At 38.0% G+C, this 25,534-nt stretch overlaps 1 protein-coding gene across 1 annotated transcript in view; it reads right to left on the bottom strand.

Moving 5' to 3' along the window:
* ERC2 (ELKS/RAB6-interacting/CAST family member 2) overlaps positions 1 to 25,534 on the bottom strand; it is a 617,452-nt gene that overhangs the window by 342,652 nt on the left and 249,266 nt on the right. The window contains exon 6 of the mRNA XM_058170468.1: positions 10,405 to 10,572. Within this exon, the coding sequence (XP_058026451.1) occupies positions 10,405 to 10,572 (168 nt within the window). The remainder of the gene's footprint in view (positions 1 to 10,404; positions 10,573 to 25,534) is intronic.

The following is a 25,534-nucleotide window of genomic DNA, read 5'->3' as shown; positions in this document are numbered from 1 at the left end:
TTCTGCCTGCTTGTAAATGGAGCCGAATTTCCAGCTTCCACTTTCTATTATCTCTAAGCACCGGTAGCTGTTTTCTTCTTACAAAGTTTCCTTTATGCAGCTGGCAGGAATGTGGAATGAGTATCAGGCAGGTTCCTTGTTAGCAGCTTGATTTTTCCTTCCTTTTCTGGGAGCCTTTTCTTATGAGTAATATTTTATTTGGGGAAATGAAGAGGGGGCAGTTTGATTCCTTCCCAGAGCAGGTTAGTGGGGTGGGGAGGGAATGGGGATTTTGCAGTATCCTTCCCCTGTCATGCCCACCATGCCACGCCCACCAAGCCACACCCACAGAACCAGTAGTAAAAAAATTTGAAACCCACCACTGCATAAGTCCATCTTAATATGCTATTCCTGGTATGTGATGTTTTGTATACATACAGAGAAAGAAGCATTCTTGTAATCTTTGACTTTTAGGCTTGCTGTCAAACATCAGCCATAATACTAATGACTGTTTTGAACAATATGCAGGTTGTATTACATGAATGGGTATTTTATATGTGAAATTATGACTGAAATATTTCTGCACTTATATTGGTTTACACTGTCAGGAAGTTTCCTTAGTTTTAGGTTGCTTCTCTCTTTGTTCAGTTTCCATCCATTGCTTCTTGTTTTGCTTTCTGGTGCTTTGGAAAATACATTGCCCCCCCTTCTTTCTGGCAGCCCCTTAAAAGCCTGTTGCCTATCATACTCTTGGGCAAAGCATGTGAGCCATTTCCTCCTTTCAGTGGTCCATGAAAGTGCATCTATAGTATGTAGATAATAAAGTTGAAAAAAGGTGAACAACATTTTTACAGAACTATGGATACATTGAGGCTGGGTGTGACAAGGAATGGCTGAGAGGGGAGGGGCCAGGTGAGGCACCCCTTGACGTGAGTGACATTGAGTTGGTCCCGCCTACCCAGTCACATGACCATCAAGTCATGCCCACCCAATAAGCCACGCTCACAGAACCAGTAGTAAAAAATTTTAGAACCCACCCTGGCATGCATGCCACACAGTGCCCTTTCTGTGGGCACCTGAGCTGTCACCCCATCGCGCATGTGCACATGACTCCCACCAGCCAGCTGGTTGTCTGCCACACATGTGCGGGGGGTGGGGCGCCTATAGGGGGCTGCAAACTCATGTCCAGGGGACGCATGCATGGAGTACACACGCATAGGATTTTGGGGGTTCAGGGCACGCTTGCGCATTTGCATGCACACATTCTGGGCATTCAGTCCAGAAAAGGTTAGCCATCACTCCTTTATACAGTCAGTAAAAACAAGACCAAGCGCCAACTGTGGCTCAGATCATGAACTTCTTGTTGCAAAATTTAGGCTTAAATTGAAGAAAGTAGGGAAAGGCAGTAGGCCACTCAGGTACGAACGAAATCATATCCCTGATGAATATACAATAGAGGTGACAAATAGATTTAAGGAATTAGATCTGATAGACAGAGTGCCTGATGAACTATGGACGGAGGTTCGCAACATTGTACAAGAGGTAACAACTAAAACCATCCCAAAGAAAAAGAAAAGGAAGAAAGAAAAATGGCTGTCTCAGGAAGCTTTACAAATAGCTGAAGAAAGAAGGGAAGTGAAAGGAAAGGGAGAAAGAGAAAGATACACCCAGTTGAATGCAGAATTCCAGAGAATTCCTGCTCAAGCAGGAGACCATATACCCATGATGGCAAACCTATAGCCAGCTGATCTGGAGGAAATGGGGATTTTGCAGTAACCTTCCCCTGAAGTGGGATGGAATGGAGATTTTACAGTATCCTTCCCCTGCCACACCCACCAACCCACACCCACCAAGTCATGCCATGCCACGCCCACCAAGCCACACCCACAGAACCTTTAGTAAAAAAAAACTGAATCCCACCACTGACACACACATACCCACACCAAAGTCAGCTTTGACTAGCAGAGTAAAACCTGCAGGAACCCCTTTATATTAAATCTATTTCTTTAAGGACTGAAGTTAGGAACATCTGCTATAATTGTGCAGTGCTTCAGACTAAAGACAGAAAGTATTTCACAACTTACAGAAAAATAAATACAGCATCTCTCTTCAACTACTTAAAGCAGACTCATGTTTTTCCAGGATCACACTATGCGCCATAGTTGTTCTATTGTTTAGGATAGGATTCCCAAACTGTGAAGTGTATTTCCCTTGGGGAGATGCAGACAGAGTTCAGGGAGGTGCGAAAAACCTTTTAGTTATACGTTGTTATACTAAACCCACCTCTCCCAAAAATTTCCCTGTATTGTTTTCAAACTTCATATGTGTTCATTCCGGTGTTTGGGTTTTTAGGTGATGTGGGTGCATTAAAATTACACTGTAGGAGGGGTAATGGCAAAAAGCTTAGGAACCCCTTGTCTAGGTCAAAAGATTTTTTTAAAAAAAGATCACTAGAATACATAAGAGTGTTTGTGCATAAGAGCACAAACGTGCCTACCGTTCCCTGTCCTATTGCTCCTCTTCATTATATCCAATTAATATAGTTATTACATACTTATGCTCATATATATGCTTATACATTATATAGTTATTTCATGTTAATGCTTATATATACATTTATGACAAAATAAAAAATAAAATAAAAAAATAATTGCATCAGGAACTGGGTAAAGGTTAAAACAAGAAATCATTTTAAGAATCTTCCCAAAATGATATCATATAAATAATGATATAATAAGAGCCGAGGTGGTGCAGTGGTTAGAGTGCCATACTGCAAGCTACTTCTGCTGACTGCTGGCTGCCTGCAATTTGGCAGTTCAAATCTCATCAGGCTCAAGGTTAACTCAGCCTTCCATCCTTCTGAGGTGGGTAAAATGGGGACCCAGATTGTTGGGGGCAATATGCTGACTCTGTAAACAGCTTAGAGAGGGCTGTAAATGCACTATGAAGCAGTATATAAGTCTAATTGCTAGTGCTAGTGCTATATAGTAAGCCACAGAGATCCACGTATAAGCATTTGGATTCAGAATTAAATAGACAGGAAAACTTCTATGCCATTTCATGAAATGACCAAGAGGAAGTAATTTACTTGGTCCTGGAGAAAAGGTAAGATAGCCCTCTGGATAAAAGTAAGTAGAAAAGGCCTTTTAAAAAGGAAAGTATGCTATACAATCAGTCTATGCTTATAAACTTAATAAGAAGGCCATTTTTAAAAAGACAGTTTAAATGGAAAACCCAATGCCTAACTTGGAGGCTGTACACCAGACCCAAGGAAAATAAACGGTGAACTTTGTCTTTATAGTATAATGATATGAATTTACTTAAACAATTGGAAGGGAAAGAGGATAGTGTTTCAGTTAAAACTTTCTTCAGATAAATCATCTGTGAATGAATTTATCATACCATCTGTTGGAAATAAATCACACAGTCCTCAAGGCCACAGAGAAAACTACAGAGGTCAGGCATTTAAACAGAAATAACTGGTCTGAACCCCTTAATCCTTATAGCACTATTTACCTTTACACTTAGAAAAAATTATTTGATCTTGCAAGAGAAAACATGAAATAATTTGTGCTTACAATTATGAAATCTATTCTAGAAACCTATTATGAAAACATACAATCCAAATATTAGGTATTACCAGTACAAACTATAAAACGCATACATGAATTACATGGAATTATTTTCAAGACAAATTTGATTTCAATCTGTATTTATTCATTAGAAATTGATATTCAAATATAGCATCTAATTAACTGAGCAAAACATATACCTCATCATGCCATTCAATTCTTTTAAGGAAGAAGAACCGAAATCACATATAACCCAACCAAAACAGTATATCCCACACATATATAATCATTTGCTTTTTACTAGCAGGTATACTTGCCCATTGATTTTTAACTAGATTATGTAGGCAAAATGGGATTATAAAAATAAGAAGTAAGCTTGTTAGGAAAAAAATCCATTATCCACCACCTTCCCCTCTCATCTTGTGATCAAATATTTGTATGACTATACACAAATATTAAATTGTTCATTGTTTATGTTGTGTTCTGGTATAGATCTTCAGTATTCGGTCCCTGTTTCTCAGTCTGAGCAAACCCATAGCAATTTATCTTTCTTGATGTTTTCAAGTCAATGAAAATCGGGAAGCTTGAGAGACTAAAGACTGTTGGTGTGACTATTCTCTAGTAATAATTCACAGATGTCTCTTGGCTCTTCATAACTAAAATTGATGAAAGGGGGTCTGGAATTTCACTTGAATTTAAATCCATATTCTTTTCCATGAAATAAAATGAAAATGATTGTTAGTTGTTTCAAACTTCCAAGTCTATTCTTATTTTAGAATGTCTTACCGGATCCAATCCTGCTTAATTTTTTCAAGATCAAGCAAGATCAGCTAGATGATAATAGAGTAACAGACTAACAGAGTTCAAAGGGATCATGGAAGTCTTCTATACAGTGGATGTTCAACCATCCACTGCTCAACCAATCGTAGTTCAACCTACCAACCTCCAACTGCACGTTGAACAGAATCTCCAACCATCCGTGGATCAGAACCTCCAACCAACTATCATCAATAACTAGGTACGCACGCCCCTTATTTCCTCTTCACCTAACGCTGCAGATCTTAAATGCAAATTGATAAACGCAAGAAGCATTGTAAACAAATTGCTTGAATTTATACTCATGTTAAACAATGGTACATTTGATATTATATTTGTATGCGAAACATGGCTGAACTCATCCATCCCTGACTCCATTATTTCAGACAAAGAGTACCATGTTTTTAGATCAGATCGTGAAATCCACAGAGGAGGTGGAGTAGCTATCTTTCATAAAAAGTCACTGAATTTAAAAAATGTTCAAGTTGCACATAAACTTGCTATCCCTGAAACTATTGTATGCGACCTGTCCCTTAACACCAAACTTTGATTCCTACTATGCCCCTGACTACGACATCGCACATGCAAACATGTTAACCTCACTACTAACTTGGGCTACCTCTTGCCCATATCCTCTCATCTTCCTGGGTGACCTCAATCTACCTCATATTAACTGGATAACAAACGAATGTGCAACTGAACCCATCCATACTACCCTATACAACGCTGTCACAAATCTAGGTCTTGAACAACTAGTAATTAACAATACAAGAATCAACAACTGCCTTGACCTCATCTTCTGCAACAACCCAAACTCAATTTATGGACTACAAATAAAAGAACCCTTTTCCAACAGTGACCACAGCATGATAGACTTTTGTCTCAATATACGCCCTTACAAAAATCAACATAATAATAGTATTCCAAACTACAATTTCAAAAAAGCCAACTATGACCTTATAAACACCTACCTCTCATTTCTTGACTGGCAAAATCTATTCTCATCCTGTATCACTGCTGAAGAGCATTACAGTTTTCCTACTTGAAATCAATAGAGTCATTAAACTCTACGTACCACAAACTCCACAAAAATCAAGAAAAACAAATTACCCATATCAATAAAAAAGCTTCAATCCAAAAAAAATCCCTTTGGAGAACATATAGCAAATTTCAAAAACCGATACAGCGATATCTGCAACCAAATAAAAATTGAATGCATCAATTACCACACCAAGCAAGAAGAAGAACTTCTGCGCACAAATTCCAATCATGCTTTTTATAATTTTGTGAACAACAAACTTAATGACTCAAGATCTATCCCACCACTAAAAGAATCTAATGGCAAAGAAAATAATGATGAAACAGTTAAAGCAAACCTCTTTAACACATTCTTCGGCTCAGTCTTTGTTAACAGTAATGGCTCATACCCGACATTCCCCAACCAAACCAACAACGACCTAACACATATAGATTTCACTGAAGAAAATGTTGAAAAAGCTCTTCACAAACTGAAACCATCCCTATCTATAGGACCTGATGGACTATGTGCATACTTCTTTAAAAAGTTTTCCACTAATATAGCAGAACCCCTAAGCATAATCTTTGGAAAAGCCTTCACAACCAGTTCCCTTCCCAAACTTTGGTCACTAGCGATGGTCATCCCAGTCTTCAAAAAAGGAGACCCCAGCTTAGTTGAAAATTACAGACCAATCTCTCTATGCTCTCACCTGTAAAGTTATGGAATCTATCATATCATCAACCAATCCATTATCCTCTACCTAGAAACAAACAATCTACTCTCTAATAAACAATTTGGTTTCAGAAAAAAATTATCATGTAACTTACAACTTCTTCACTGCAAAAACATATGGACTACAAATCTTGATCAAGGCAAAACAATAGATGCAATTTACATAGACTTCTGTAAAGCTTTTGACTCAGTGGTACATGACAAACTTCTCCTAAAACTAAAATCCTATGGCATCTCCGGACCCCTCCACAATTGGATATCAGCGTTCCTGTCAAACAGACAACAAGTGGTCAAAATAGGCAGTGCCCTATCAAATCCTGTTCCTGTCAATAGCGGCGTTCCCCAAGGCCGTGTTCTTCGACCAACACTCTTCATATTATACATTAATTATCTCTGTGACCATATTAAAAGTAATTGTGTTCTTTTTGCTGATGATATCAAACTATTTAACACTACCAACAATACAGCTAACTTTCAAAAAGACCTTGACTTTGTGTCAGAATGGTCAAAAACTTGGCAACTCCAAATCTCAACCAGCAAATGCTCTGTCTTACACATTGGAAAAAAGAATCCAAACACTAAATACAAACTTGATGGACATTACCTTACAGTTGACCCCCACCCTGTCAAAGACCTTGGAGTTTTCATATCCAGTGATCTAAGTGCCAAAGCCCACTGCAACTACATCGCAAAAAAGGCTTTAAGAGTTGTAAACCTAATCTTATATAGCTTCTTCTCCAGAAACATTACACTACTTACCAGAGTTTATAAAACATTTGCTAGACCAATTCTTGAATACTGCTCGCCTGTCTGGAACCCATACCACATTTCAGACATCAATAAAACATTTGCTAGACCAATTCTTGAATACTGCTCACCTGTCTGGAACCCATACCACATTTCAGACATCAATACAATTGAACGTGTCCAGAAATATTTTACAAGAAGAGTTCTCCACTCCTCTGAATACAACAAAATACCTTATGCCACCAGACTTGAAATCTTGGGTTTAGAAAACTTAGAACTCCGCCGCCTTCGACAGGACCTGTGTTTAACTCATAGAATCATCTATTGCAATGTCCTTCCTGTTAAAGACTACTTCAGCTTCAATCACGACAATACAAGAACAAACAATAGATTTAAACTTAATGTTAACCGCTTCAATCTTGATTGCAGAAAACATGACTTCTGTAACAGAGTTGTTAATGCTTGGAACACACTACCTGACTCTGTGGTCTCTTCTCAAAATCCCCAAAGCTTTAACCAAAAACTGTCTACTATTGACCTCACCCCATTCCTAAGAGGTCTGTAAGGGGCGTGCATAAGAGCACAAACGTGCCTACCGTTCCTGTCCTATTGTTTCCTTTCATTATATCCAATTAATATAGTTATTACATACTTATGCTTATATATATATGCTTATATATTATATAGTTACTTTCGTGCTTATGCTTATATATACGGTTGTGACAAAATAAATAAATAAATAAATAAAAATACCATTTTAGACAAATAGTTGTCCAATCTCTTCTTAAAAAACTCCAGCGTAGGACACAAACAACTTTCGGAGGCAAGTCGTTCACTGATTAACTCTTCCCACTGTCAGGAAATTTCTTAGTTCTAGATTGCCTCTCTCCTTGATTAGTTTCTATCCATTGCTTCTTGTCCTGCTCTCAGGTGCTTTGGAGAATAGCTTGACTCCCTCTTCTTTGCGGCAGCCTCTTGAAACACTGCTATCATGTCATCCATAGTTCTTCTTTCATTAAACTAAACACACACAGTTCCTGCAACTGTTCTTCATATATTTGAGCCTCTAGTTCTCTAATCATCTTTGTCTTACCAAGACAGTATAAAGTGGTACTAACACTTTATGTGACCTTAATTATATCCCTCTGTTAAGGTGTGGATAAGATGTTTGAAAGTGAGACATATGAAATGAAGGAAGCTGTTTTTTAAAAGCTTTCCACTAATATAGCAGAACCCCTAAGCATAATCTTTGGAAAAGCCTTCACAACCAGTTCCCTTCCCAAACTTTGGTCACTAGCGATGGTCATCCCAGTCTTCAAAAAAGGAGACCCCAGCTTAGTTGAAAATTACAGACCAATCTCTCTATGCTCTCACCTGTAAAGTTATGGAATCTATCATATCATCAACCAATCCATTATCCTCTACCTAGAAACAAACAATCTACTCTCTAATAAACAATTTGGTTTCAGAAAAAAATTATCATGTAACTTACAACTTCTTCACTGCAAAAACATATGGACTACAAATCTTGATCAAGGCAAAACAATAGATGCAATTTACATAGACTTCTGTAAAGCTTTTGACTCAGTGGTACATGACAAACTTCTCCTAAAACTAAAATCCTATGGCATCTCCGGACCCCTCCACAATTGGATATCAGCGTTCCTGTCAAACAGACAACAAGTGGTCAAAATAGGCAGTGCCCTATCAAATCCTGTTCCTGTCAATAGCGGCGTTCCCCAAGGCAGTGTTCTTGGACCAACACTCTTCATATTATACATTAATGATCTCTGTGACCATATTAAAAGTAATTGTGTTCTTTTCACTGATGATGTCAAACTATTTAACACTACCAACAATACAGCTACCCTTCAAAAAGACCTTGACTTTGTGTCAGAATGGTCAAAAACTTGGCAACTCCAAATCTCAACCAGCAAATGCTCTGTCTTACACATTGGAAAAAAGAATCCAAACACTAAATACAAACTTGATGGACATTACCTTACAGATGTCAAAGAACTTGGAGTTTTCATATGCAATGATCTAAGTGCCAAAGCCCACTGCAACTACATCGCAAAAAAGGCTTTAAGAGTTGTAAGACCAATCTTGAATACTCACCTGTCTGGAACCCATACCACATTTCAGACATCAATAAAACATTTGCTAGACCAATTCTTGAATACAGCTCACCTGTCTGGAACCCATACCACATTTCAGACATCAATACAATTGAACGTGTCCAGAAATATTTTACAAGAAGAGTTCTCCACTCCTCTGAATACAACAAAATACCTTATGCCACCAGACTTGAAATCTTGGGTTTAGAAAACTTAGAACTCCGCCGCCTTCGACAGGACCTGTGTTTAACTCATAGAATCATCTATTGCAATGTCCTTCCTGTTAAAGACTACTTCAGCTTCAATCACAACAATACAAGAGCAAACAATAGATTTAAACTTAATGTTAACCGCTTCAATCTTGATTGCAGAAAATATGACTTCTGTAACAGAGTTGTTAATGCTTGGAACACACTACCTGACTCTGTGGTCTCTTCTCAAAATCCCCAAAGCTTTAACCAAAAACTGTCTACTATTGACCTCACCCCATTCCTAAGAGGTCTGTAAGGGGCGTGCATAAGAGCACAAACGTGCCTACCGTTCCTGTCCTATTGTTTCCTTTCATTATATCCAATTAATATAGTTATTACATACTTATGCTTATATATATATATGCTTATATATTATATCGTTACTTTCGTGCTTATGCTTATATATACGGTAGTGACAAAATAAATAAATAAATAAAATAAAAATACCATTTTAGACAAATAGTTGTCCAATCTCTTCTTAAAAAACTCCAGCGTAGGACACAAACAACTTTCGGAGGCAAGTCGTTCACTGATTAACTCTTCTCACTGTCAGGAAATTTCTTAGTTCTAGATTGCCTCTCTCCTTGATTAGTTTCTATCCATTGCTTCTTGTCCTGCTCTCAGGTGCTTTGGAGAATAGCTTGACTCCCTCTTCTTTGCAGCAGCCTCTTGAAACACTGCTATCATGTCATCCATAGTTCTTCTTTCATTAAACTAAACACACACAGTTCCTGCAACTGTTCTTCATATATTTGAGCCTCTAGTTCTCTAATCATCTTTGTCTTACCAAGACAGTATAAAGTGGTACTAACACTTTATGTGACCTTAATTATATCCCTCTGTTAAGGTGTGGATAAGATGTTTGAAAGTGAGACATATGAAATGAAGGAAGCTGTTTTTTTAAAAAGCTGTTGATGGTGCAATACCCAATCCATTGGAAGATGCTTATGAATATAGAGATCTTATTTCCTATATAACTTCCTGCTTTTTGAGTGTTTGACACTTAAGTATTAAAGGTTTCCCTCAGTCTTAAAAAAAAAAGCAAAGGAAAGAGTTTGCAAAGTTTTTTAACAAAAAAAAGAGAGGAAAAGGCAGCAATTGGCTGCTCTCTGATCAGCCTTGTGTATTTCTACTGATTGTCCAATTGTAACGGTCCTTGTCATAATACCTACCTTTTTCTGTAGAACATTAATTTTTCTTTCTTTAACTTCTAACATGTCCTTCATATCTCGAATTTCTCCAGCCAGAGTTCCTTTTTCTTCTGTGAGGTCTTGCAGTTGTTTGGTTTTTTTATTAAGAAAACTTTCTTTTTCTTCTAAACGTAATCTCAAGGCATCAACCTATAATAAAATGTGAATATATAAATATATAGAATAATCACAAAGTATCACACCAATAAAGCCACTGAGCATATTTTACATATCTAATAATTTTACAACACAGAGAAAACAAAAGCAATAACTATTAGTTGTAGATTTTCAAACTGGAAAAACAACCAATAAGATATTTTGGCAAAAAATTGGAGAAGTACATTTTCTAAGCATTCCAAAAATGAAATTTTAACCTACAGTTGATATGGAGAGACAAAGTATTCTGTAATCCTATGTTGCTGGGGAGGTTGCATGCAACCACATGTTTACTGGACCCGTGTCCTTCCTGGCTAGTGCTGGCTGCTCAGGAAGTGACACGGGGCTGGCTCCAGGGGATTATAAACGCTTCTTTGGTTGAAGGGGTTTTCCCTGCCGCCTTGAAAGAGGCGGTGGTGAGACCTCTCCTGAAGAAGCCTTCCCTGGACCCAGCTATTTTGGGAAATTACCGTCCAGTCTCCAACCTTCGCTTTGTGGCGAAGGTTGTAGAGAGTGTGGTTGCGTGGCAGCTCCCCCGGCACCTGGAGGAAGCTGTCTATCTAGACCCGTTCCAGTCCGGCTTCTGACCCGGTTACAGCACGGAGACAGCTTTGGTCGCGTTGGTGGATGATGTCTGGAGGGCCAGGGACAGGGGTTGTTCCTCTGCCTTGGTCCTATTAGATCTCTCAGCGGCTTTTGATACCATCGACCATGGTATCTTGCTGCACCGGTTGGAGGGATTGGGAGGTACCGTTTATCGGTGGTTCTCCTCCTATCTCTCCGACCAGTCGCAGACGGTGTTGACAGGGGGGCAGAGGTCGTCCGCGAGGCGCCTCACTTGTGGGGTGCCTCAGGGGTCGATTCTCTCGCCTACCCTGTTCAACATCTATATGAAGCCGTTGGGTGAGGTCATCAGTGGTTTCGGGGTGAGTTATCATCTGTACGCTGATGATACTCAGCTGTACTTTTCCACCCTGGACCACCCCAACGAAGCGGTCGAAGTGCTGTCCCGGTGCCTGGAAGCTGTACGGGTCTGGATGGGGAGAAACAGACTCAAGCTCAATCCTCCAAGACGGAGTGGCTGTGGATGCCGGCACGGTACAGTCAGCTGCATCCACAGCTGACTGTTGGGGCGAGTTAGTGGCCCCAAAGGAGGTGGTTCGCAACTTGGGCGCCCTCCTGGATGGACGGCTGTCCTTGATGAACATCTGGCGGCCGCTCCAGGAGGGCCTTTACCAAGTTCGCTTGGTCCGCCAGTTGCGCCCCTTCCTTGACCGGGATGCCTTATGCACAGTCACCACGCCTGGTTACGTCTCGGTTGGATTACTGCAATGCTCTCTACATGGGGCTGCCTTTTGAGGTGCACCCGGAGGCTGCAGTTAGTCCAGAATGCGGCTGCGCGAGTAGTAATGGGAGCCGCCGTGGCTCCCACGTAACACCACTGCTCCGTAGTCTGCACTGGCTTCCTGTGGTCTTCGGTGCGCTTCAAGATTTTGGTTACTACCTTTAAAGCGCCCATGGCTTAGGACCCGGTACTTGAGACCGCCTGCTGCTACCCTATGCCTCCCACCGACCCGTACGCTCTCATAGAGAGGGTCTCCTCAGGGTGCCGTCCGCCAAACAGTGTCGGCTGGCGGCCCCCAGGGGGAGGGCCTTCTCTGTGGGAGCATCGACGCTCTGGAATGAACTCCCCCCCTGGCCTATGTCAAGTGCCTGATCTTCGGACCTTCCGTCGTGAGCTAAAAACATACTTATTTATTCAAGCAGGACTGGCATAATAGTTTGATTTTAAATTGGGGTTTTATTAATATTCTTAAATATTTTAAATTTAATTTTAATTATTAGCCGTTTTTGTAATTTTGATATGTTTTAATTTGTTTTAATTGTACATATTTTGTATTTTATCTCCAGCTGTACACCGCCCTGAGTCCTTCGGGAGAAGGGCGGTATAAAAATTCAATAAATAAATAAATAAATAAATCTGGTATAAACCTAGAGACAATAGGATCAAAACTCTATCAACATTTTTTAAATGTCCAGTTTTGAACTCAATGTGACCATTTATCTATATTTATTGTAACCATCATGAAATAATGTAATGTTAAAGGATCATTTGAATTACAACCATATTTAGGATTATTTTGCTAACTAATAACTGCGTAAGATAAATTTCAAATGCTTAGTTAAATGCTTTAATAACCAAGTCAGTGTTTCTATGGCACAAAAAAGCAGACCAGTAATACTATTTATATTAATTATATCTTCTTCATTTGGGAACAGGATGTTGTACAGAGAGAAAAGTCTGTGAATAAAACTGATTTATTCTATTTTTTTGTACTGAGTTTTGTAATGCTAAACTTGTTCTGGAGAGAAAAACATATTTGCAAATCTATTTTTGCAAATCAATTTGGGACCAATTAGGATGATCTATTTGATCTCAAGATGCATGTTCCTTCCTGTTCCTGCAATGGCTCAGTTCATCTCTGTACTCAAGGGAATAGTTATATACTGAGTTGAATGGAATTTAGACATTTTATTATTAAAGATCCCTGACAAGGACTTCATCAGCCTCACATGTGAGTAAGAATTATTTCTTCATTTTTGTTATAACAGGGCAAGAAGGCCCAAAATATTGACTTTAGAAGACATAAAAATGCTATCAATGATTAAGAATCCTTTTATTAAACAAGCAAATGAAATTGACATAAGCGATGACCAAGAAACAAACAGGTAAGAATGCAAGAGGAAAGATAAAATGTATTCCTCAATAAATTAAAAACATGAACACATTGCCACTGAAAATGACTAGCCAAATATTTTCAAAGCTATTGCAAGCCTTGAATTGATATTTTTCCCTTAAAATTGAAGATAAATTATTCTAAATTAGAAGATAAATTATTCTAAATTATATCCTTTCTGAAGTATGCCATCATTGGAAAAAAGAAAATTAAAAAATTGAGTAAATACACTTTGAAACATTTTTGAGGTTTAACTGATTTAAGCTCTAAAACATAAAAATACTTCAGAGTGGATTTTTTTCATTAATTAAGTTTCCCCCCCCCCTTCCCCCAATCTTCCTTTAAGCCTAACAACGATGGGCTGGGTTCACATACCACATACCACATAAATTATGGTCTGCTTTAATCATGGTTTGAATAATACGTCTTGGTTTATACATTACAGTAAGCTATGACATAATAAATCAACTAACTGCAATGTTTGGGATCACACAACTTGTTCACTCAAAAGTGAGGAAGACGTAGTTTTAATGCAATGTGTCTTCCCATCTGCTGTTCTCAAGTAATTTTAGGTTACTTACAATCTGTTTTAAATCTCATCAAGAATAATCAGCTCAATAGATTTTATTTTTGTAAACAAATATAGATTTTTAATTGTAGTGGTTGGTTTAAAAATGAATGGATCTCTAATGAAGTTTGACATTGCTGTTATGGAGGCATTGAACTATCCATATTTTTAAAATGTGAGATCTAATCTTCATATCTGCACCAGAGGTGGGTTTCAGCAGGTTCTGACCAGTTCTGGAGAACCGGTAGCAGAAATTTTGAGTAGTTCGGAGAACCGGTAGTAAAAATTCTGACTGCCCCCACCCCCATCTATTCTCTGCCTCCCAATTCCCAGCTGATCAGGAAGAAATGGGGATTTTTGCAGTAACTTCCCCTGGAGTGGGGTGGGAATGGAGATTTTACAGTATCCTTCCTCTGGAGTGGGGTGGGAATGGAGATTTTACAGTATCCTTTCCCTGCCACCAATCAAGCCACGCCCACCAATCAAGCCACATCCACAGAACTGGTAGTAAAAAATTTTGAAACCCACCACTGATCTGCACCAACGTTTAAAACTACTACTCTTTGATAAATTCACTATTACATTTCCATTGTTGCATTCAACTCTTAGATATATTTTTATTTATTACTTTTCCTTGCATTACTTTTTTTCAAGAAGATAGTAGGGTGAAAAGCACTGGTGGGTTTCTTCCAGTTTGCCCCAGTTCGGGCGATCCCATAGTGGCAACAGCGGGACACTCCCCCCACCAGCCAGACGTCATCATGGATGCTCTGCTCATGTGCAGAAGGTTCTGCGCATATGCAGAAGTGCTGCATGCGAGCTAAGTGAGCGTGCTTATGCATGTGCTCCCGGTTCCAAACTGGTAGCGAAGGTAAGTGGAAACTACTATGGGTGAAAAGGATATTTTTTAACTCGGTTTTTCCCTAAATGCAACATAAACTGGACTTGAATTCCATTTCCTAGTTTATGTATCTCTACAATTGGCCCAACCTTTACTTACTTAATTTGCCAGATGTAAAGGAACCGAAGACCTGTTGCACAGTTGCTTTCCTAAAGCAATATAAAACTAAGAGTAGTTCTGCCACAAAGATATGAAGCAACAAGTAAGATAGTACCACTAGGGAACAGTTAGCATATATGCAGACTCTTGTGTGTGGTCTAGCGTGTGCAGACATATATTTCCATATACAAATGAGACATGGAATGCTAGTTACTCTCTCAGCCTATAATTTCTCATACAACTCTGTGCAATTGCGGAGGGGGGGGGAGAAGTAGAAAGGGGGGAAAGAAAGAGCAGGAGAGAGAATGGTTTTCCCAGCAACCAAACCCTTTTTTGCCTGAACTGTATCCAGCCATCTCCAGGAGGGAAATCAATTATATGCTAAACAAGCATTACATCATATTTTTTTAAAATTCTTCACTGATGAAGGAAACGTAAAAACTAAAGAACAGCTGAAAATGACATTTTCACTTTGTAAAAAAGGGGGAGGAAAAGCTTTAATAAGATGCTAGCCATAAAAAGAAAAAAAAATCTACCAGTTCTTCAATAGGGAGGGCAAGACAAATTGAATGAAAACTATCACACTTTTGGTACTAAAGATTACAGCACAGCTCAATCTCAAAAATTAAAGAGAGTTATGGGCCAACAGTTGGAACTGAAGTCTTGAATTTTCCATGAACCCTACTCAGTACAATTATTAGTCTATCATTTGCAGCATCCAAACACACATCTGAGTAGATTTAGTTTTCAGAGCATGTTGGAGCAAGTGCTCACACCTCAGACTGTAAAACATGTTGATTATGAAAAAGAACAGGCACCCTACAGTTAACTATGTAGATGCAGTTTCATGTTGAATCTTTATGCAATTATGTGATTATTTATGTGATAATTTCACAAATCTTTGTATCTTGGAACAGGGGTCTCCAACCTTGGCAACTTTTAAGACTTGTGGACTTCAACTCCCAGAGTTCCTCAGCCAGCTGAGGAACTCTGGGAGTTGAAGTCCACAAGTCTTATAGTTGCCAAGGTTGGAGACCCCTGTCTTGGAAGCTACCCTATTTTTCAGTTTAGTGTGGTCCTCCTTACCAAGTCAATTCTCTAAGCACTAAAAATAGACTCATTATGAGTCAGTTAACAATAATCTATATTGTCATTTGACTGAGTTGACGCCTATGTTGTAATGTTCGCTTATCTAAAGGAGAAGCCACATACTGTATGCTTTCAAAGGCTTTTATTTTATTACTATACTCCCATACGCAGGAGAATTTCCAAACTGGTTATACTGAAAACAGTTTTTCCCTCCAACAGTCTCTCCAACTCCTAATCTCCAGCCTTCAAAAGTGAAAGTGTAAGAAGCTACAGTAATCACTGAGAACTGGGAAAAGCCAAAATAGGCCACAAAGCCTCACGGCTAAGAAGTAGCTGACGTACTAGCTGGTTGATAAAATGTGTTCATCTTGTTTAGCCTTGTACATGACCCAAGAGACCCCAGCTTGGTTTCAGAGTTTTTATTTGATTTCCCACTGTTTCTGCAATCCCAAGTCATGGTACTGCAATACTTTATGGTATTGGAATACTCATATCGTGTAAAGCAGCCAACAGCTACTCAGCTAATGAGTGTGGTGACGCAGTGGTTAGAACGCAGTATAGCAGGCTACTTCTGCAGACTACAAGCAGTTTGGCAGTTTGAATCTCACTGACTCAAGGTTGACTCAGCCTTTCATCCTTCTGAGATCAATAAAATGAGGACCCAGATTGTTGCAGGCAATATGCTGATTCTGTAAACTGTTTAGAAAGAGCTGTAAAGCCCTGTGAAGTGGTATATAAGCCTAAGTGCTATTGCTATTGCTATTGATTAGACACCGTACCAGAACTGCAGGAACCAAATATTCCAACCAAGCCACCAAATCTTTCCTTCCCTCTTCTTAGATACATCTAAAGAGATGGACTCAAGAAATCTCTAAACTTCCTTTTCTGCTAAAAGAAACTGAGAAAGAATAGTAAACATGGCTATTCAGAAAGATGATACACCCAGTGTTTTTCTCCTATTAAATTATATCTATAGAACAAAAATGGGCATGATCTCATTGATAAAACTAAACTTGGGCTTCCCCGGGGAATGTTTCTGACTTGCTTATTCATACTACCTTCTTGACTCTTCTTTACTCCCTCATCACCTGTAAGCATAAGCAAAGAATGGGAAAGGATGTTTTGTAAAGTTATCAACCAAACAAAAAGTCCTGTTTTTTTCTTGCACACTGGATGAGGTTTAGAAAGTAAACAGCCAAAAATGGCAGTTAGACAACAATGACTCAGCTTCACAATCACCAAACACCAAACACCAAGAGTCCATTGATTTATGCGGAATGAAGATAGAAATATAAACCACTACAGTAAGAGCATAAGAAGTCATTTGCATCTTTACATCTGCAGTGAGGGGGGATTATCTTAAGAAGAGATAATACTGCTTTATACTGCACTAGCTGTATAAATTTGGGATATTGCATACAGTATTCTGGTCACTATAATACAAAAAAGATGCTAAGACCCCAACAAATGTGCAAAGAGCAACAAAAATAATAAGCGGTCTAGAGACTAAATCATATGATGAATGGATGAGGGAGCTAGGCATGTCTAGCCTATCAAAAATAAGGATTGGATGGGGACATATTAACTGTCTTCCAGTACTTGAGAGGTTGCCACAGAGAAGAAGAGATTGACTTATTCTCCAAAGCACCAGAAGGTAGAACAAGAAGTAATGGATGGAAGCTTATTAAAGAGAGGAGAAATCTTCTGACAATATAACAATTAATCGGTGGAATAGTTTGCCTTCCAGAATTTGTGGGTGCTCCATTACTGGAGGTTTTAAAAAATAGACTGGACAACCATTTGACCGGGATGATATAAGATCTCCTGCCTTGACCAGGGGGTTGATCTAGAAGACTTCCAAGATTCCATCCACCTCTGTGACTATATGTTCTATGAAAGTGATTCTTTGAATAGAAATAGACAAACTGTAGTCCCTTTCAGTACCTCTTTGTATCCTGCTTTGACACTAGGGCCATCTGTGTTTACACTGATAGCTGTTCAGAGAGAAGTTGGAAGGGACATATTTCTGAGACCAAGCAAACTCAGACTAGAGAGTTAATTTGAGAAAGCACAGAGCAATTTAGCTTTAACGTATGGCAGATATCTTGGGCATGTCTTGGAAACAAACCAGGCATGAGCTGTGATTCCAATTTCAGACATGGAAAGTGGATAAGCCATATTTCTGATGGAATGTTTGCTTGACACAGAAAAGGGGAAGGGAAATGCCAAGCCATTACAGCAAAGTTATTTGATTCCTGGAAAAGTAGAAAATGTGTGAAAGACCCTCAAAATAACTCTGCCTTGACTCTATTAAGTATAAGTTGAAGTAGAAAAAAAAAACTTTGACAGATTTCAAGATTCTGTTACAATACCCTAACCACATTAAAGTACATACCAAGATTCCTAATGTTTTCTGATCTTGCCTAGCTCAACAATAGTTCACTATGAATTATGTTATGCTTCATAAGATAATAGTACATTATGATTCCAAGTGGTTGCCTATTACTGAAAAATAAGCCCAAATCTCTGGCCAGCAAGTTTAGATATGTACGCACATCATAATTCCACCAACCATAATACACAAATACATCTTAAAAGGTAGTAAACAATCACATAATATATTAGCATTATTTTTGATTATTTTAAGCCAAATATAGTTACTTGCAACATAACCAACCCAGGTGGATAGCAGTTATGAGAAAAAATCATATCGATTCATTTCTTTTATAATTTGGAACAACTGAATGGAAATTATTTTGTCTTTTAATTTGTAGAACAATTGCATGCCTGAGCCACTGAGTGTTTGAGTGACAGTAAAAATGTATCTTCATTAGTGAACTACCAAGAAAAAGCTATCAACTTCATGACATGCTGTCTTCCAGAACAAGTACATCAATCAGAATTCATGTGAAAATAATATGTTTTTCTAAGGCTTGACAAGCAACCATTTCAATAAAAAATAGTGTAAAGAGCCGCAAAAGCTCTCAGTTGAGCTCTCTTGGTTTGTGGAAAAGAAACACCACATTAAACAATGAACACTACAAATATTATTATTACAGATCTCCATTGGTGCTTCCTTTGAAATCTATCTTTCCACTTCCATAACATTCTACAGCTATCCCAAAATGAAATTAACCACAGGCAGAAACATTTATTAATGACACATAAACTGCTGCTTCCAAATCAAGAAATAAAGGAGAGCGAGATTCGAGTGCCAACCACCTATAAAAAGATAACAAACCATCCTGTGCAAAAGCTTCTCAGAATAATATACGACAGATGTGAGCAAGGGTTATCAAAAGATCAAAAATGTTTGCAGCCAAAAACCGAATCACCAAGCTGAGATGTTCCAGCTGGAATCTTTGGTTTCACGACTGATAAAAGCCAACACATGAGCAGCCCTGGAGAAATGGAAACGGACATATGAATCTATCAGAGATAAAACTGAAAGGGAAGGATAAATTTCCAAAGAAATTAGGTGATGTAAAAGTGACCTACTTTGGTGAATTAAAATTGATGTGTTCTTATGACCATAACAAATATATGTCTGTCTGTCTGTCTGTCTGTCTGTCTGTCTGTCTGTCTGTCTGTCTGTCTGTCTGTCTATCTATCTATCTATCTATGTATGCATGGAGTTTTGTTAAAATTCTCATGTGAACATACAAAAAAAGTGAAAAGTTGAAACAACATTCCCAAGTCAAATCCCATCACAAAGTATTGCACCATATTATAACATAACATAACATAACAACAGAGTTGGAAGGGACCTTGGAGGCCTTCTAGTCCAACCCCCTGCCCAGGCAGGAAACCCTACACCATCTCAGTCAGATGGTTATCCAACATTTTCTTAAAAATTTCCAGTGTTGGAGCATTCACAACTTCTGAAGGCAAGTCGTTCCACTTATTAATTGTTCTAACTGTCAGGAAATTTCTCCTTAGTTCTAAGTTGCTTCTTTCTTTGATCAGTTTCCACCCATTGCTTCTTGTTCTACCCTCAGGTGCTTTGGAGAACAGCCCGACTCCCTCTTTTTTGTGGCAACCCCTGAGATATTGGAACACAGCTATCATGTCTCCCCTAGTCCTTCTTTTTATTAAACTAGACATACCCAGTTCCTGCAACCGTTCTTCATAATCATCTTTGTTGCTCTTCTCTGCACTCTTTCTAGAGTCTCAACATCTTTTTTACATCGTGGTGACCAAAACTGGATGCAATATTCCAAGTGTGGCCTTACCAAGGCATTATAAAATGGTACTAACACTTCACGTGATCTTGATTCTATCCCTCTGTTTATGCAGCCCAGAACTGTGTTGGCTTTTTTAGCAGCTGCTGCACACTGCTGGCTCATATCTAAATGGTTATCCACTAGGACTCCAAGATCCCTCTCACAGGTACTACTATTGAGCAAGGTACCACATATACGGTACTGGTGCATTTTGGGTTTTTTTGCCTAAATGTAGAACCTTACTTTTTTCGCTGTTGAATTTCATTTTGTTAGATAGCGCCCAATGTTCAAGTCTGTCAAGATCTTTCTGTAACTTGAGCCTATCTTCTGGAGTGTTGGCTATTCCTGCCAGCTTGGTGTCATCTGCAAATTTGATGAGTTCCCCATCAATCCCCTCGTCCAAGTCATTGATGAAGATGTTGAAGAGTACTGGGCCTAAAACAGAGCCTTGGGGTACTCCACTGCATACTTCTCTCCATGTGGATGTAGTTCCATTGAGGACTACACGTTGAGTGTGGTTGGTCAGCCAGTTACAAATCCATCTGGTGGTGATGCTGTCTAACCCACATTTTTCTACTTTATCTAGTAGTAGGTTATGGTCTACTTTATCAAATGCTTTACTGCTTTACTGAAGTCCAAGTAAATTATGCTTCAATGAAAAGTAGTATATTACTATATATTTATCAACTGGAAAATAAGTACTATTTTCTTTATGGCAGACTAGCTATTTTTGCCATTGTGACATTTACCAGCTGCAAGACAAAAATACATAATAAAGAATGGAAAAAATGGATTGATTATATACAAAACAGATATCAGATTAAGAAATATCAGATTGCCTTTGAATAATTAGAATGTTATTTTATTTAATGGGGAGGGGGTTGGGAGATGAAAAGCTTTGGATGAGGTTAATTGGATTGGAAGGGAAAATTTTATTCTATGTTTGGTTTATGTATAACAATACCTTGTGATTGACCCGGGAAGCCGGGGAGGAGGGGAAGGGGATTTTTTGGGAGGGAGGGGGGAAAAAAGGGGCGAAAATGTGTTTGTTTTTTTAAAAAAACTTTTTCAATTAAAAAAAAAATACATAATAAAGAAAGACCAAAAAAAATTAGTGCAAGGTATTATATAATCAGAGAACATCAAAGTTTCTAGATATTCCTTCCAAATTGCTGTTGCTTTCATCTGCCTATTAAAGGAAATTGTGTTAAATTTTAGCATGAAACTTAGTCAATTTTCACAAAATTCCCCTTTTCATTTTATTAACCTAATTATATAAATTGTATAAATACCTCACATGGTCAAAAATTATTTCACCAAGGAAAAAAAAAAACAATAGATGGAAGGGAGAAAAGTCCTCAGACATGAAAGTTTCAAAGTTGCCACTCATGATGATGATAATATAATTGTCATCTAATGTTGCATCATTATCATTGTGGTGACCATCTGATCATTTCCAACAGTGCTAAAGAAGATAATGGGGAACTTCCACATCTAGATAAATTCTTGCATGTATGTGAGTGTGAGTGCGTATAGCTCCATGTGTGATAATACAAAGATATAAATTAATGATTCCAATTTGTGTTTTAGGACATTCTAGTTGGATTTTCCATTTTGCTTTGATGAATGGGTGTTTTTTCAGTACATTACTTCCAACTTTAAGACTTGACAAAACAAAATTGATACTGCCTTATTGCCACTGATATAAAAAGCCAATAGGAATTCAGAGTAATTTGCTTTCCTACAATAACCTGAAATTAAATAATTTGTATGAAAAGAAATAGAATAAAAATAACAGGAGAAATCCTCTACCCAACCATTGTTATTAGAGGGAAATCTGGACTGTAATAGCATGCACCTATGTGTCCTCTAAAAATTATATGGACATTGATTACATTGTTAGTTAATACAATATGGACAAACTAGTACTTTAAAAAAAACTCATGGACCATAAAAATGAAATACTGGAATGCCAAGGATTATCCTCACAAATTTATTTTTAAAATATTCCATCACTGGAAGACATTTCAAATCCCAAATCTCTTCTCTCTAGGAAAATCTAAGATTCCAAATAAAAGTTGCAAGTAGTGTCAGCTGCATTAGGTTAAACCACTAATATATCATCATTACAATAATCCATAAAACTGTTTATCAGCTTTTTTTTTCAAAATTTTATATTACTTTATCTAGTCATCAGGTGATTGTGGTAATATATCCAAAAAGGTATACTAAAAATTGATTAATAGAATGGAAGTAATGAATTCTCTTCATGTTTTACCCCCACCCACCCACCCACCCACCCAAATTATCATTTTAGCCTTCTCTAATTAATAATCTTTTAAAATTACTCAAATCTGACAATAATCTATGTAGTTCTAGTTGCAGGATATAAGAGTCATTATTCAAAAACCCAAATGTAACCTGCAAGAAGGACCACAAAATGTAACCTACCAGTGGAGAACGCAACAGGCCTTAGCATCACCCCCAGAACTGGAGATATCTGAAGCTAAGATTCCAAAGCTTTCTGAAAACCAAGGCTTGTGAATCTGGACTTAAAACCATAGTTCTTGTAACCAGTGCAGCAATGAGCTTTATTCCCAGTTTCATTAAGGCAATGTAGCCTAGAAGCTAACAAACTAGGCATGAGAGCTGAAAATAAAGGATACAAGTTTCCCACCCAAAGGCCTTTGTCTTCAGAATTCTCTCTCCCCCCCCCCTCTCTCTGGGAAGGGGTAGAGTGTAAGAAGGAGCCTTGGATGACAAAACATAAGAAAGTGGGTTTAATTTAGTACCAGCCCTATGGATCACCTCTTACTCAGTGCTATCCATGGTACTGTAATAACTAGCTTGATTTGCTGTCTGTCTTCTTTAAAGCCTCTCTAAGCCTCAGATCTGGACATGAACCACATCAGCAACATAGAAATGACATACGTAAATCCTTCCACATGGTTTTGCTAGGGGCGGAGGGAAGGAATCATCCCTTAGCTTTACTTGAGAGACCTGATTAGAGCTATTTGTTTTAGAAAACTTTAAAATTAATTATTTCAGTAGCTCAGTAGGTGTAAAAATGGCCATAATTTAAAGCAGAAAGACAATTAAGCACTAGCTTATTATTTTATTATATTGCTACAGTTAGCATGTACTTGAACTACACTGCCTAGCAGAGAATTCTCAAGTCTAATCAGAGAAATATGCAACTTGTGAATTCCACATTCTACAGAAATGTGATAATGTAATTGGATGTCCTTATTAAATTATTTGCTAAGAGCATCATTTTGGATAAGGTTACTTAATTAGGTTATAACTCAGTAATGTAACTGATAGAAAATATTCTGTAATATCTTGGGACTCTTGACTAATTAAAAAGATGGAAAGTGAATTGTCAGCAGGAATTTCCCTAATGATATAATGCCAAATCAGAATTACTCCTCTTTTCCTAACTTACTTACCTGAAAAAACATGCAATTTTCTTTTTCACACTGAGAGTACAATATAAATATGAAACCTGTACAATATAAATGCTGAACTTTCTACCAAAATGGGTAGAAAGCTAAGGAGTAGATTGAAACAATAAATAAATCCGTATTCTCAAGAAAGTATACTACCTTTGAAGATGAAGCTATTTGCTTCATCTGAAAATTAACTGTTAGGGTAATTAAATAGATTCACATTTTGAATGATGCAATAAGGAGAATGTCATTGTTGAGAAGAGTATTAAATTTACTTTGAATATTACATTTAAAGAAAGTTTGTATAAGATATTTTATCCCTGACAATATCACAAGTTTTGATTGAATAGAATAGAATAGAATAGAATTTATTGGCCAAGTGTGATTGGACACACAAGGAATTTGTCTTGGTGCATATGCTCTCAGTGTACATAAAAGAAAAGATAGGTTCATCAAGGTACAACATTTACAACACATTGCTAAATTGCTAAAATGAGTTACATATTTTCTAAAATGATGGGGATTATAATTAGAACAAAAATAAATTAATATCAATTTGAAATTAAAAATTAATTCATATTAAAGTGAAACAACTTTTAAATTTCTCCCAACAGCTTTTGATAGAATTGACCATGGTATTCTTTTGGATAAGAGGTAAAATAGTTTTCTTTCTTTCTTTCTTTCTTTCTTTCTTTCTTTCTTTCTTTCTTTCCAGCTTCTTTCAATTGGGGTTGACATGTGGAGAGGTCACAGTTGTAGAACTTTACTTGAAAAATGCTAGAGGTATGACATTCTCTCTTCTTCTGTTTAACATCTACATGGAACCACTGGGTGAGGTTTTCTGTCACTTTACGACTGGGTATCATCAATATATTATACAAGTCAACCCCAGGCTCACCAAGCAATGATACTGTATTCCTATCTCAGTGCTTGGAGGCTGTGTTGGCCTGCATGGAGGCAAATTCAACCCAATCCTGACAAGTTTGTGCTTGATTGACTTCCTGGTTCCAGGATCTTCCATTGCTAATTTTTCAGGGGCTTGCACTTCTCCATTCTAGACTCCATTCTAGATTCTTTTGGATTTGCAACTCCTGCTCAAACAGCAAATGACAGTTGTTACAAGGAAGGCTTTGCAAAGGTACATCCAGTGAGCCAAATGTCTATGGAGATTCTCAGTCATCCAAGTCATAGTTGGATGGTGGGGAATGGAAGGATTTATATTCTTTGCAGACAGCTAGTCATTTACATTCTTTTAGAGAATCATTGAGGCCACCTAGAGATTTATCTGTGTCATCACGGTCACCTGGGTAGTGCAAATGGGTGTGGAGCCTTCTTGGAACTGTTGAAAGGACTCAGTTCTTTCCACTTTCACCATCCAGTCAGAGCTGAAAAAGCTTCTTGGATTAGAAGCGAAATGTCTTCAAAGGAAAAACTGAAAGTCCAGTTGCCTCTTGAAAAAGCATCTTTGGGACATCTAGTAAGCCAGTTGTTCCCTTTTGTAAACCAGTGAACATCCCAACAGTCACTCATGTCTACTGTAATGCATTTGAGATGGGATTGTCCTTGATAACCATCCAGAAGCTTGGGTCAGAATGCAGAAGCATAGGCAATGATGGGGATGCTGCATTATGCTTACCTAACTCCATGCTTTGTAAGCTGCATAAGTTCCCAAATGGATTCCTGATGCAATTCAAGGTATTGGTTATCATTTTAAAGCCATTCATGGCCTAGAGTTTGGTTATCTGAGGAACCTTCTATCTCAAGTTCTTTCTACCCATCTGGTATGATCAAGCAGAATGGGTGTGCTCCAGATATCACAAACTATCATTGTCACTTTACAGGATCAGGAAGTATACCTTCTCTTTTACATTGTCTGTCCTCTGGAACAA

This window comes from Ahaetulla prasina, chromosome 2 (assembly GCF_028640845.1).
Source record: "Ahaetulla prasina isolate Xishuangbanna chromosome 2, ASM2864084v1, whole genome shotgun sequence".
Taxonomy (NCBI): domain Eukaryota; kingdom Metazoa; phylum Chordata; class Lepidosauria; order Squamata; family Colubridae; genus Ahaetulla; species Ahaetulla prasina.
Note: the sequence above shows the minus strand (reverse complement) of the source record. Positions and strands in the feature narration are given on the sequence as shown.